This window comes from Doryrhamphus excisus, linkage group LG14 (assembly GCF_037039965.1).
Source record: "Doryrhamphus excisus strain RoL-2023G ecotype Guam linkage group LG14, RoL_Dexc_Guam_v1.1, whole genome shotgun sequence".
Taxonomy (NCBI): Eukaryota; Metazoa; Chordata; class Actinopteri; order Syngnathiformes; family Syngnathidae; genus Doryrhamphus; species Doryrhamphus excisus.
The window spans coordinates 13,993,553-14,005,774 of NC_136370.1; the positions used below are offsets into that span (position 1 = coordinate 13,993,553).

At 39.2% G+C, this 12,222-nt stretch overlaps 1 protein-coding gene across 3 annotated transcripts; it reads left to right on the forward strand.

The window, feature by feature from the left end:
* The first annotated feature begins 1,345 nt into the window (after positions 1–1,345).
* On the forward strand, positions 1,346–12,198 carry ipcef1 (interaction protein for cytohesin exchange factors 1). Of its 3 annotated transcripts, XM_078795912.1 has the most exons (12): positions 1,346–1,408; positions 2,844–2,886; positions 7,642–7,695; positions 8,255–8,294; positions 8,656–8,825; positions 9,461–9,534; positions 9,701–9,772; positions 9,846–9,910; positions 10,336–10,439; positions 10,520–10,847; positions 11,001–11,191; positions 11,267–12,198. In XM_078795912.1, exons 3-12 carry the CDS (start codon positions 7,672–7,674, stop codon positions 11,465–11,467), a joined length of 1,269 nt encoding a protein of 422 aa, XP_078652038.1. In that variant the 5' UTR covers positions 1,346–1,408; positions 2,844–2,886; positions 7,642–7,671; the 3' UTR covers positions 11,468–12,198. The 3 variants fall into 3 exon arrangements, with proteins under 3 accessions (XP_078652038.1, XP_078652037.1, XP_078652039.1); XM_078795911.1 differs by lacking the exons at positions 1,346–1,408; positions 2,844–2,886 and adding an exon at positions 4,836–5,019; XM_078795913.1 differs by lacking the exons at positions 1,346–1,408; positions 2,844–2,886 and adding an exon at positions 6,147–6,576.
* Positions 12,199–12,222: the final 24 nt, after the last annotated feature.

Consider the following 12,222-nt stretch of genomic DNA (forward strand, 5'->3'; position numbering starts at 1 on the left):
CGTGTGTTACATGAACAAATACATTTTAATATTATATCTGAAATAATTCAATTACTAATAGTGTAGGATATATGATTTTAAGTCAAATGTCTGAAGGGGTACGGGACAGTGAAAAGATTATATGCAGATATTAATAATCAAGGGCAAATACAAACAAATTGTGAGTATAGAGCAAATACACTCCAAACGTACAAACTAATTTACCTCAAAAGGAACGTAAACATTCTTTTTTTTTTTTTGTTGCATGACTGATTAATAAACTGATTTTTATGTATCGCAGGGACACGACTGGCACTCGAGCAGGGACTTCCTCAATCGGTGAGTGTCTTTGCCTGTTTTCTGTCACATACAGTATAAGACGACGGTTCCGTGGGTGGACTCCTTTGTTTGCCCGGATGCCATTTTATCAATGAGTGGGATATTTGGCTATTTAAAGGAAGCATAAATAGAAGATGTTTGTGAGGTTACTAGTGTTGGGCAGGTCTGTGGGCTCCTGAAGGTCTTAAAGGGGATCTAGTGGTTAGCATGACGGCCTCACAGTCAGGAGATCAGGGGTTCAAATCGCCATCACCATGCAAATTGGGCGACATGTCGTCCGCATTAAAGACACTCGAACATTAAATATGTAGCCACCTGTCATATTTTTTACAAAATCCCTCAAGACGTGTAGTGTCCAAGATGTTGGACAGAAATGTCCCACACATCAACGCACGCATCCTCCATCTTTCATCTTCAGAGAGTCTTGGCAGCTCACCACCATTCTATGAAAGATGATGACATCTGAGGATTGCTCTTTCCTCTATATTTCATCATCCTCGCCCCTCTCTCCCACTGTGTCTCCTCCGGTCTCAGAAGAAAAACCTGAGAAGGTGTGACTCCCCTGCATTACCGCCGTGATCGATGACTCAAACCACCGTCCACACCTCCGCGTGTCTATTCTAAGCCACAAACGCATCACAGCCAGTTTGTCGCACGCTCAATCAAACCACATGAGTCATATTTACAATAAAGATGGATGCGGCGCCGATCGGTTGACTCATCATTGCGACGGAGGGTGTTAGAATATGATTGACGCGGTATTAAATCAGACGTCATCTTAATTCGGCTTTGCAAATCGGGAAAAAAAACACAAGGTTTTCCCACATGACAGAGCATAAAATTGATTTCATTCTGATGTCAACTGTCAAAACAATCAGCTTTGTTAGTTAGATGAAAGGGAGAGAGGACAGACGTACTGTACATCTTCATCAAACCATACCTTGTCAAAGTCTTTATTCGTCTGCAACAATTCTTTTTAATACTCAAAATTCAGCACCCAGGTATTGGATTTATATTCATTGATAGGGTTTCACTGGTTAAAGCATAAATGGATAAGTTGCAGTAATCGTCTGAGACATTAGCAGCTAAGGTGAGTCGTTTTTATATTTAGTCAAAGTTCACCATAATACAGGGGTGTCTTTTTCCACTGGGGGGCCGCATCGTGAAAAATGAAAGGATGCAACTCTGCCACTTAGATATTTTGTAAATCATCGATATGCTGTCTATATTTCAATAAAAAATATGCATCTCAGCTTTGTGATGTAGGTGAAAAATCAAATGTATTCTTGTAACATCATGACTTTAATCCCAGACTATTTTGACTTTATTCCCATCGTAATATAACTTATTCCCCAACCCAATTTCCCCCTAAAATTACTTTATTTTGTTTTTCATAATAATCCAACTTTTAAGTAATGATGGTCTTTGTTCAATTCCAACTGTATGCTACTAAAATAACACAGAATATATTTTTTCTCCTTTTTTTCCTAAAATCACAGCATTTTTTCTGTTGTTTTTTTATTTTCAAATTATTTCAACTTTCTTCTTGTCATTATAGCTTTATTCCCATAATATTTTGACTTTATTCTCATAACAGTTTAACTGTTTCCACAACCTAATTTTTCAAGAAATTACAACTTTATGCGTTGTTGTTTTTCTAAATACTACGAATTTCAAAAACAAATATTTCAACTTTATTCTACTAAAATGATGCTATTTTTTCATATTAAAGAATTAAGACCATTTTATTTTATATATAACTTATTTTGTCTTAATATTTTGACCTTAGTCTTGTAAAATTGCTGCCAATTTTTCAATTTTTGCATTTCTTTTTTCAAAATGAACAGTTTTCTTGTTAAATGACATTTTTAGAATGTGTCAAAGGTCAGTAAAACTAAAGTAGACACTGGAAAAATGCTGTAATATGATGACATAGCAACTGTTTTCACTTCCTGTACTTGGAACAGCCCAATCATTGTCTATAGTTTATTTGTTTCAATACGTTGTTACAGTTAGGAACATCACATTTACAGAATTCAGCATGTCTGAAAAGCAGCCACACGACTGCGACGGCGGGCTGTTGAGAGCATCATCAAGGGTAGAGATTGCTTTGTGTTGTTTTGGTATAATGTGCATGGATGTGCACAAAAACAAACAGGATGTATGGGAAGAGGGGAAAAAAAAACATTAGTAGCGGAATGACAGGAAAATAACCCAACATTTTTGTTGCCTAAAATTGCAGGGTGAGGCCCGTCTGGGGTGCATTGAGTATTTTCAGCTTTGGGAGCCCATGTTGCCGTGGCACATTTCCAAAGACATTATCAGAGCCACTGGCACCGACCTAGCAAATTCCAGTCCTTAAACCTTGTCCACGGACTATGTTTTGCTCAGGACAGAAGGGTTCAAATAGGTCATAATTCTAAGAAAGATAGGTCACAGTACATGTTTAGAGTGGGAACTTAGAAAGTATGACAGCTAGCTGTTCTTTGTTGCGGTCTTGTAAATGTTTGCTTGTTGTCTTGCAGGTATAATCAACCACATATACGATCCTGGTCCTTCTCTCAAGCTGTAAGTATATTATTACATGTCAAGTCAGTCAGGCTGAAATGCTTTATTTTTTAATTCTTACTTATATTTCGAGTGGCTTTTATACCCGTGTTCCTTTATCCCTGATAATGACGTACAGCAGGGGTCTCAAACACGTGGTCCGTGGGCCAAATGTGGCCCGCAGGACACTAGTTTGAGGCCCCTGCCTTGATAGTGCGGCCCGCGCAAGTTTGATATGGATGCCGTATGGTATCATGTACCCAGAAAAAAACTCATTACGTTTGATTAATGTTCATGTTAAAGGTTAAATAACTGTTAACTGCAGTTATCCTCCCTATCCGTGTGGAAGTGGTAAGTTTTTGGCTATTTAAGTTTAAAGGAAATAACTTGAAGGCTACCGTTTAGGTCGCTAGCTCTCGAGTTTGCGAGTTAGCATGTATCACAAGACCCTGCAGTTGCGCAATATGTTGTAAATAAAAAGAGTATAAATGTGACTATAGTCGTGTTTTGTCATGTCTACAGGGCTCTAATAATGCTTTGTTCATTTTAATCTGAAAAAAATAATTTGTCTACCCACCAACTATATGTGGTCTCTTAAGTTTTTATTATTTGCCGTTTTATTGTTATTATTATATTTATTTATTTATTACTGATGATTGATTTTCTTTATTCTTGATTTGTTTATTTATTTTTCATCTTATTTTGTGTAGAAAAATAAAAAGTAAGATATTTGAGAACAGTGGAATGTTTTATCAGAGCTTTAGTTATATTTAAGTTTATTCATTTTTCTGTTTTTAATAAATGCATTTTTTTTTAAACATGATGCGGCCCAGTCTCGCGATAATATTATCATAGTTACAGCATAAAACACATTTACGATCTTCTAAGTATTGGTTTTAACATTATTAGAGCCCTCTACATATGAATTAACACCCCTATAGTCACTTTTACACTCATATTATATACCCAATAGCAAAAATAGTCACTTGTGCAGAACATATACTGCACATCCCTGCTGGAGTGGCTGCTGGCACGTCATCATTTCATGCCTGAATATAGGATAGGAGGGGATCCTGTTGCTTTTGCTGTCTGGATTATGTTTGAGTGAGTGTGTCAAAATGTACTTGAGCGCTCGCACAACCATAACATTTACAGCTACACTAATACAGTAGTGTGACACAAGACCTCTCATGGTTCCACTGAAGTGCTTCAAAAGAGGCACTGAGGGGGGTGGTCTTGCAGACTGGATTGTGATATAATTTCCAGGACTGCACCCCACCCGCATTTACAGAGTGACAGATAGATTCTCTTGCTGAAGAATAGCCTCTCTGTCCGCCACACTCGGTTTCGGGCCATGGAGGGTTTGGAGTAGGGGTATGTGTGAGGGGGTATATGAGATAAGCTGCGTGACAATTCACAGCGTGATTGGTGATGGGAGATTGAGCGCTACAATGGCGTGACCAATCAGCATTCTCGGGAATCCTGCAGGCCTTTTGACATGTATGGCAGAAAACATTAGCTCACTTCCACTGAAACTTGCACACAAATGTCCCTTTAAATCACAATTATGTTGGACACTGAGTTGTTGTTTTTTTTTAAAGGAGTGTGAATTACATTGAATGGTGCACTCAATAAATTCCTTGTATAATGACTCAACAAATACAGAATGTCCAGTATGATCAATCATACCTTATTAAATAATAAGAAAAAATAATTTAAAAAGTTAATTGGGTAACCTGAGTAAAGCAAGACTTTTATGTAATTATCACCAAGTTTGATTTGACTTCCTCGTGAGCAAGGATTCTTGTGTGCTTTTATCTCATTGCTCAGTCTACATTGCAGCGACACCCAGCGGTCCCAAGTCGAAATGACAAGGGCTTCCATAAAGAAACTACAGCAGTGTAGTTTTATCCTAATGTATAATACAAGTACGTTTGAACGCTGATTAACGCAAATTATCTTATAGCGATGCCATTCTAAATTTGGGTGTTTTCTTCGTGGTGGGGGTAAATCACTAGAATCCAGGAGGAGGTGAGCTCACCTACTGTCAAGGCCTTGCTAGCTTGGGCTGAGCCTGACATGCTCGCCAAAGTTTGCTCAGACTTTGAGCAGTGTTTTCGGACTAAATTGCTGTCTTTCAAAATGTGGTTGAAGGTACAGTATACATTATGTCAACATTTGAGCTTATGAGTTTGCACACTGAGCAGCTTTAGACGGGAGTTGTTGCATATAATATTCTATTATGTCAATTAGCCAGGTAGTGTTTGAATAAACCGCGTGCATTTCAATATAAATTAAAATCCCGAGTAATTCATCGAAATAGAAATATAATGATCTGGTCGGAAATTATTGTAAAAAAACCAAATTCTATATCGTTTGTAACAGTTGCCTATATAAAATATTGGTTGTGGCGTTTTCGACAGGTGGAGTCATTTTTTGCTATCACGTCATGAAGTTAGGTATCGTCTAAAATGTCTAATACTTTAAATCTTTCTTTATAGAGGGTATATTCGTTTAAAAATACATTAGAGTTTCATAAACCGTGTGTGTTTTCTACATTTATAAGTTCAAAATGCGAAATTTGGTTTTGACGTCTAAACAATCCTTTTTGGGCTAATTCTTTCGCCGTAGGGTATTGGATTAAGCCTACCCTAAGAAAAGGATAAGAATGTGTATTAGTAAACAGTTTGTAGCTAGCTTAGTCAGTAATAAAATAGGCACAAATGTTGTCTAATTAATAAGTACATGATACAGTATATGATTAACAATATCAAAATGAATTATGTTTAAATCACATTGCTACACTGCAGAAACAACAATGGCTGACGCTAGCATAACAAGCTATCGGGTTAATTAGCCTCTCAATTCTACATATTCTCAACGTAAGTGTTTTATACGTTTGGGAATAAGGACAAAAAGCCGAAAACTTACCACGTCCACACGGAATGAAAGGAGAACTTTTTGTCGATCTCAGCCACATCATGTCGGTTTGGTTCTCCTGGCTCCGTAGCCAGTCTCCCCGCAGTGTGAAAGGTAATGTAATGTAACGTCATGTCTCAGAACATTACTGATGCCTAGTGACCAGAATACCACATATAAGTTGTCTTTCGATATTTTGTGACTAAATTGTAAGCCGTTGTCAACCAGGAAACAGCCATAATTTATTAATTGTATTTTGAAAAAATGCGATATTACCACGGCGATATATGTCAAAGCTGTTAATATATATAGTAGTGTCAACATTTCACTCCTTTTCTCTTTAAATTGTGCCCTTTTGCTCTATTCTCTATTCCCGGTTTTTGCTGTTTAATTATATTTCTACAATAAGCAAATAAGCTGCAGCTCCCCTGGCCGCACTTTCGTCACGATCAGCTTTACTATAAGTGTATTTTCACCTTTCCTGTATTAGATCCAATGCTCGTTGATAGCTCAGAGAGAATCATAGCGGCAGATAACATTTCAACAGGAAACATACGTCAATAAATTGCATATTTGTTTGTGTCGGTTGACGTGGGCGACCGTGGCCCAATTTCTCTTCCACTGGCGGCTACACAAGCTTATGACACCCGGAAAAGCAGTCAGGATGCTACTGTTAGTGTTGTGCAACACACACACACACACACTCTCACACACACACAGGCGTTTTGATTTAGTCAGTAGTCCAGCTTTAAGACCACAGTGGATACTAAAGTCGTGAAGGTCCTTTAACAGGTATGCATCTCCCTCATGTTATCGTTGTCATCTTGTGTTTTTTCTGAGATTGCATCGTGTGATTGTACCTTTTAAACAAATTAACTGTTTTATGTTATTTAGAGCCTGTGTAGTGTGTAATGACCGCCATTCATATTTACTGTACACACATAGCCAATTGGAAGCTTGTTAATTTAGTTTTAGAACACTCTGACTTCAAGATGGTTGTTTGTAGTATTTTATAAGTAATATTGTCTTGGCGACTTAAAAAATAAGGAAGTTAAGTTTGCTGAGGAAGTGAGTCAAGTGGGTGCTAGGATTTCTCAATAATGGTTGATGTCACAGATGACCGAGGTGAATAAAATGAGAAGTATAAACTGCGACACTTTGGCCTCGCTGTCTGCCTATGACATTGGTAATAATCCCTGGCATTTTGGAGGCGTGTTGTGGAGGTAACCAATTGCTGACGATGCAACTTGAAAGCTGTGAGTCAGTGTCGTTTATCAACAATCGTGGTTTTCCCCCACCTTTAAAAAATAACAAAATATTTTATTTGATTTGCCAATGGAGGCATAAATGATCACTTATGCGGGTTTATTGATCTTTTTTTTTATTGCACTCTGTATGACTATGACTGTACTTTGGTGGGGTTTTCTACAAAGGATGTCAGATTTTTTTTGAGATTTTTTTCTTTTTTTTTTCATGCAAGTTCCCGTCACCTTCAAGACTGTAGTGGAAAATCGTCAACCACATTTAAAGAAAGGGGGGGGGCACTAAAATTCAGCTCCTCTTTTTTTAAATGTTTAATATAAGCAGTTTAAAAATGGCTCGTCCATCTTTTGTGTGCCCAGCTGTTTCCTGTTCAGTTCCTCTTACGTAGTTTCAGTGAGGGGAAGGGAATCTTTTCACTTTTTAAATCTGTTTTTTTCCATTAGGCGGTTTTACGTGACGACTCCGTAACTGGAAAAAGCCGAAAGAAAAACAACAACATAATTATTTGCGTATTTGTCAAGGAGTTTTAAGATTGTCAACCAATTTAGTTGATGATAAATGTAAAAAAAACCAACTTTTTGTTTCCTTCATCAGGCTGCCTTCCCTATTTCTGTGTCACCCGCCATGGCTGCAGATGACTACAACCCTGTAAGTATGATTATTTGTTTAAAAAATGGGGTAAAAAAAAAAAACATGAGAAGCACTTATGTTTTTAGCCGTAAATACACATTCCCCACACACAAGGAAAAAACTTCCGTGATCATTCCATGTCTGCGTAAAACAAAACAAGACTGTCGTAAAAATATCTTCCATATGCAGTTGGAATTGCATGGGTGACTACATCTTCCTTAATCACAAGCACAGGCATTAGAATTGTAAAGCCCTCCACATTAGTGCATTTTGGTGAAATTAAATTGTGAAACTGATCCTATATATCCTGAAAAATATCTAACCTTTACATAGTTGATTTGCAGCAAGAGGCATAGTATAAAAATTAATTTACATACAATTGTGTGTGTGTGCATGAATATGCATGCACGCCTGTGAGTGTGCAAGTGTGGAGAGATAGCAGCTACGGAGGGGAGAGTGTGTACACATGCTACTTGCTGCCTAAAAGAGGATGTTCTTCACTGACTCTTCTTTGTGAGTGTCTCGGTCAGTCTAGTCACTGACCCCTTTCTCCCTCCTCTTTTCTGTGGTGCTTAAGGTCTCCCTGCGACACAAATCCAAGAAGAAGAGCCGGGGAGGTAAGTTATCAACTTCCAGTCTACATCAGATTGTCCCCTGGGTCCCTCAACTGTAATTTTGAGGCTCTGTGGGTGTGCATCAAGTTGGCAGGGCTATTACTGTATGCACTGTGTGACTGTAAATGTTCTCAGTAGTCAGTGGAAGTTAATTTGTTTTTCATTTTCATATTGTGAACCATATCTGGAACAGGTAGGCTAAATATAGCATCGCATTTCAAAAATATATACAGTAATTGTGGGTGTGACTTTAGCACTTTGTGACCTGTTTTTTAGGATGGAAATGTTTGGGGCTTTCACATGTTCTTCAACTTGTAGAACTATCCGTCTGTGTGACTGTGGCTTGTGTCTCATATGTGCGCAGGCAATGGTACGATGAGCAGGAGGCGTGTGTCAGTCAAAGAGCTGGGTCAGCCAGACCACCAAGGCTGGCTGTACAGGAAGAAGGAGAACAAGGGCTTCTTGGGTATCAAATGGAAGAAGTTCTGGTTTGTCCTGAAGAAGACTGCACTGTATTGGTACACAAATCCCCTGGTGAGCATTCTCTTTTCTTACATGAGTCTTTATTTAGTTAATATATTCGCTGATGAAATATCTACTCTGTGAAGGAGTAGGATTAAATAAGCTCTCTTTCTGCCTGCTCCTTTTCATGACATGTCGAATTATGATGCTGTAAATATTTGATGTACTTCAGTGTAACCTTGTATGCATGTCATTCCATTTAATACATATCATTAAATGCAGCGTGTACGGATTTATTTTTTTATTTTTTAATTCCTTTGGAGACAGGCGAAAGCTGCACCTTTTCCCAGCTCGGGTACACCCTGCTTAGCACGATTAGCTGTTTATAGGGTGGGTTTTTTTGATACAGCTCTTGCATTGCATATTAGATGGTGCAGCTTTACCAAATATTGCACTGCACCACATTCACCTCAGTGATGACTCACACCATCACAGCCGTCTCCTCTCCAGCCTGTCTTTAGAAGTCAACTCCACTGCTGGGCTGAAAGCCGTCTGACTGACATGTTAGATTTTCTAAATGTCACAGGCACACAGCGAGAGGAAATACACAAAGTAGCCAAAAACACAGCGGCTTTGTCAGGAAGTGGCTAGAAGTCATTCGCTTGTTTTCATGCTCATCGTTGTTCAGTATGTCATGTGTGTTGCAGGCAGAGAAAGCCGAGGGCTACATTGACCTCACCAACTTCATGATAGACCGAGCCATAGAGTGCAAGAAGAAACAGTAAGTGTGCCTGCCGCATGAACATTTTGAATTAAAGGTTGCCCACTTGTATAATCTTACTGCTAAAGAGTATCCTCTCATGTTATTTAATGTGAATAAGATGTGTCATTGTATCTGTGTTCGTTGTTCAATCTTCTATTCTTAACACTGACTGTTCTTTGTCCAGCGCATTCAAAGCTTGCCACCCGCAAGTCATGATGTTTTATTTTGCTGCTGAGAGCCACGAAGAAATGAACTTGTAAGTAACAACAAAACACAAGCTACTTTGTACAAAGCCCACAGAGTTATATTTGTGTTTCTGTGTTTTCTAGATGGCTCAATAAGCTCGGGCTTGCCTCGATCCATTATGAGCCCACACAACCAAACACTGCAGCTGGTAAGCTATATAAAGTGTTCTTCGGCTCTGTGTTTTTCCATTTGGGTTCAAAGGCTTTATGGGCATTTTCAAAAACGTTAACATATTAACATGTGTTTTCAAAAACAGACCTTTTAAATACTGATGGTTTGTTCATTCAGTGAGGGAACCGACAAGGATTAACACAATTTGTGTAGACTGTTCATCCTCAACCTGTCTCATCATTATTTAATCCATTTAAATATTATTATAATATAACAATTAAACACTGTAAAAATGAGGTAATACAATTCCAGTGGTCCCCAATGTTTTAAAGCTGAGGCAAGGTGAGCATCTCACAATAATTGCTTGTCATGCTATTCTCACATCATGCATGATGCTACTTGGAGATTGGTGTGACTTGAGAGCAATATTTTTCCTAAAATGGCAAAAATGTGTGCTTTCAGAGTGTTACAGTGAAGCCAGTGACCAAGAAGAAGGTGAAAACACAGAGATACCTCCACCACCGTACTCTATGGGTGCTTCTGGTCCCCCTGGTAGCACACACCAGGTCAGTGTCATACTTAAAATCAAATAAAAATCCCACTTTTTTTTAAGTAGCTCTTCACCTTGATTATATTGGTCTGGCAGGGCACTCTTCCGCCACCATACTCCTCCGCAGTCCCCAGTGAAGCCAACGGCTCGCATTCCTCACCCGTCAGTACGATTACGTCGGACAGCTCCTCCGCCTCGTCGCTCTCCAAACAGCGGCAATCGTGGTTAGACCTGGTCGCGCAGGCGTCCCCACCTCTTGCCACTAGCGAAGCAGCAGTGGTGTGCTCAGTCCAGGTGCACTTGCATCAACATCCATCATTGACGGTAGAAGGGTCGGAGAGTTCAGCTCCTCTTGAGTCTGCTGATACAGGGTCCAATGAGGAACGACAGGCACAAAGGGATTTTTCAGGTGCTGAAGACCAAGGTGAGTCTTTGAGATTTAGGCCTTGAGGTCTCATCTCACGTGGTTTCACATGAACATACACCACTATACTCGTAGTGTTGACATCATGTGTATACTGCTAAGGTTTTCTATTGGCCGGTCTGAAATGACACCACATGCACTTTGCTACTACAGGGGATCACGGTACCAGCTCCGACGAGATGGAGAAGCTTTACATCCATCTGAAGGAAGCCAGTCTCTCACCTATAGGGGACCGTAAACCATCCACAAAAAGGGAATTCAGAGCCTCCTTTATAAAGCGCTGCAAAAACCACACCGTCAATGATAAACTGCATCTGATCAGGACGCTGAACAGCACATTAAAGGTACAATTTTTTCCCCTTGTCTATCTTTTTTTTAAAACACGTATCTGATTTTGTCTGTTATCTTTTCCATCCCAGTCCAAACAGGCAGATCTACAGGCACTCGAGCAGGTGCTGTCCGACCCTGAACTTACCTCAGTCAGATTCAGAGAATGGAAGGAGGCCAATGGGCCTTTGGTGAATGAGATCTGTGTGCAAAATGGTCAGCAGGTGGGGTCAGAGGCCCCACAGGATGCCGTGGCTGCCTTTGCTGCCCCTGTGGGGGAGACCACTTTCTAAATACTGATCATGACTTTGGACTTGTCACATACACTTACACAGACTGCTGTCAAGTTTTCATGTGAGACTACTATGGACTTGAAACTCTTTTCAACTAGGAACAGGATTTGAAATGAAATGAGTTGGGCATGTCACATTAAAATGTGAAATGCATCTTAGTATTACATTTGGTTTGTAAGATAAGCAAACATTTCAAGTGATTGCTTTTGTTTTGTTTTGTCCAGATTTGTTTGATTTCTACACAGAAACACTTGTTTTTCTTGTGTTGTATGTCCTGTCTATTTAGATGGTATCAGTATTGGTCATGTTTTTAAATGCTTTTACTCTTTTATGGGTGCCATGCACCTTCAATGCCTGTTACATGTATTTACCAAACTGTTCCAAGTGCTGAGACAAGAGAACCATCACCCCAGAACCACAGTCTTTACAGACGGATTAAATATGTATCATGAATCCAATTTGAATGAAAGATGTTTGGATGTAGTAAAACTACTAAATCCCACACAAAACAGCTACCCACCAACAAACTTTTTTTGCAGACTTAAATGTGTAAATACTTTTGGAAGCAGGACCGGTTGTTGCACAACAGATACAAAGCACACAAACACTGTATGGGTCTAATTTTTTGCTAACAGGCCCACTGACTGTTGGTACCATAGCTTGGCACAAATATTGATTTTTTTCTTCTGTATTGTCTGCTGTATGGCCTAATAAACTTTGATTGTACAGCGTTGGTGACTGTGTGTATTACGATG

Coding starts and splice junctions, on each gene's coding strand:
- ipcef1 (XM_078795911.1), top strand. CDS start 4,945: ATGCTCGCCAAAGTTTGCTCAGACTTTGAGCAGTGTTTTCGGACTAAA. Junction 10,440..10,519: donor CCCCTGGTAGCACACACCAG/GTCAGTGTCATA, acceptor TTGGTCTGGCAG/GGCACTCTTCCGCCACCATA. Junction 10,848..11,000: donor TTCAGGTGCTGAAGACCAAG/GTGAGTCTTTGA, acceptor TTGCTACTACAG/GGGATCACGGTACCAGCTCC.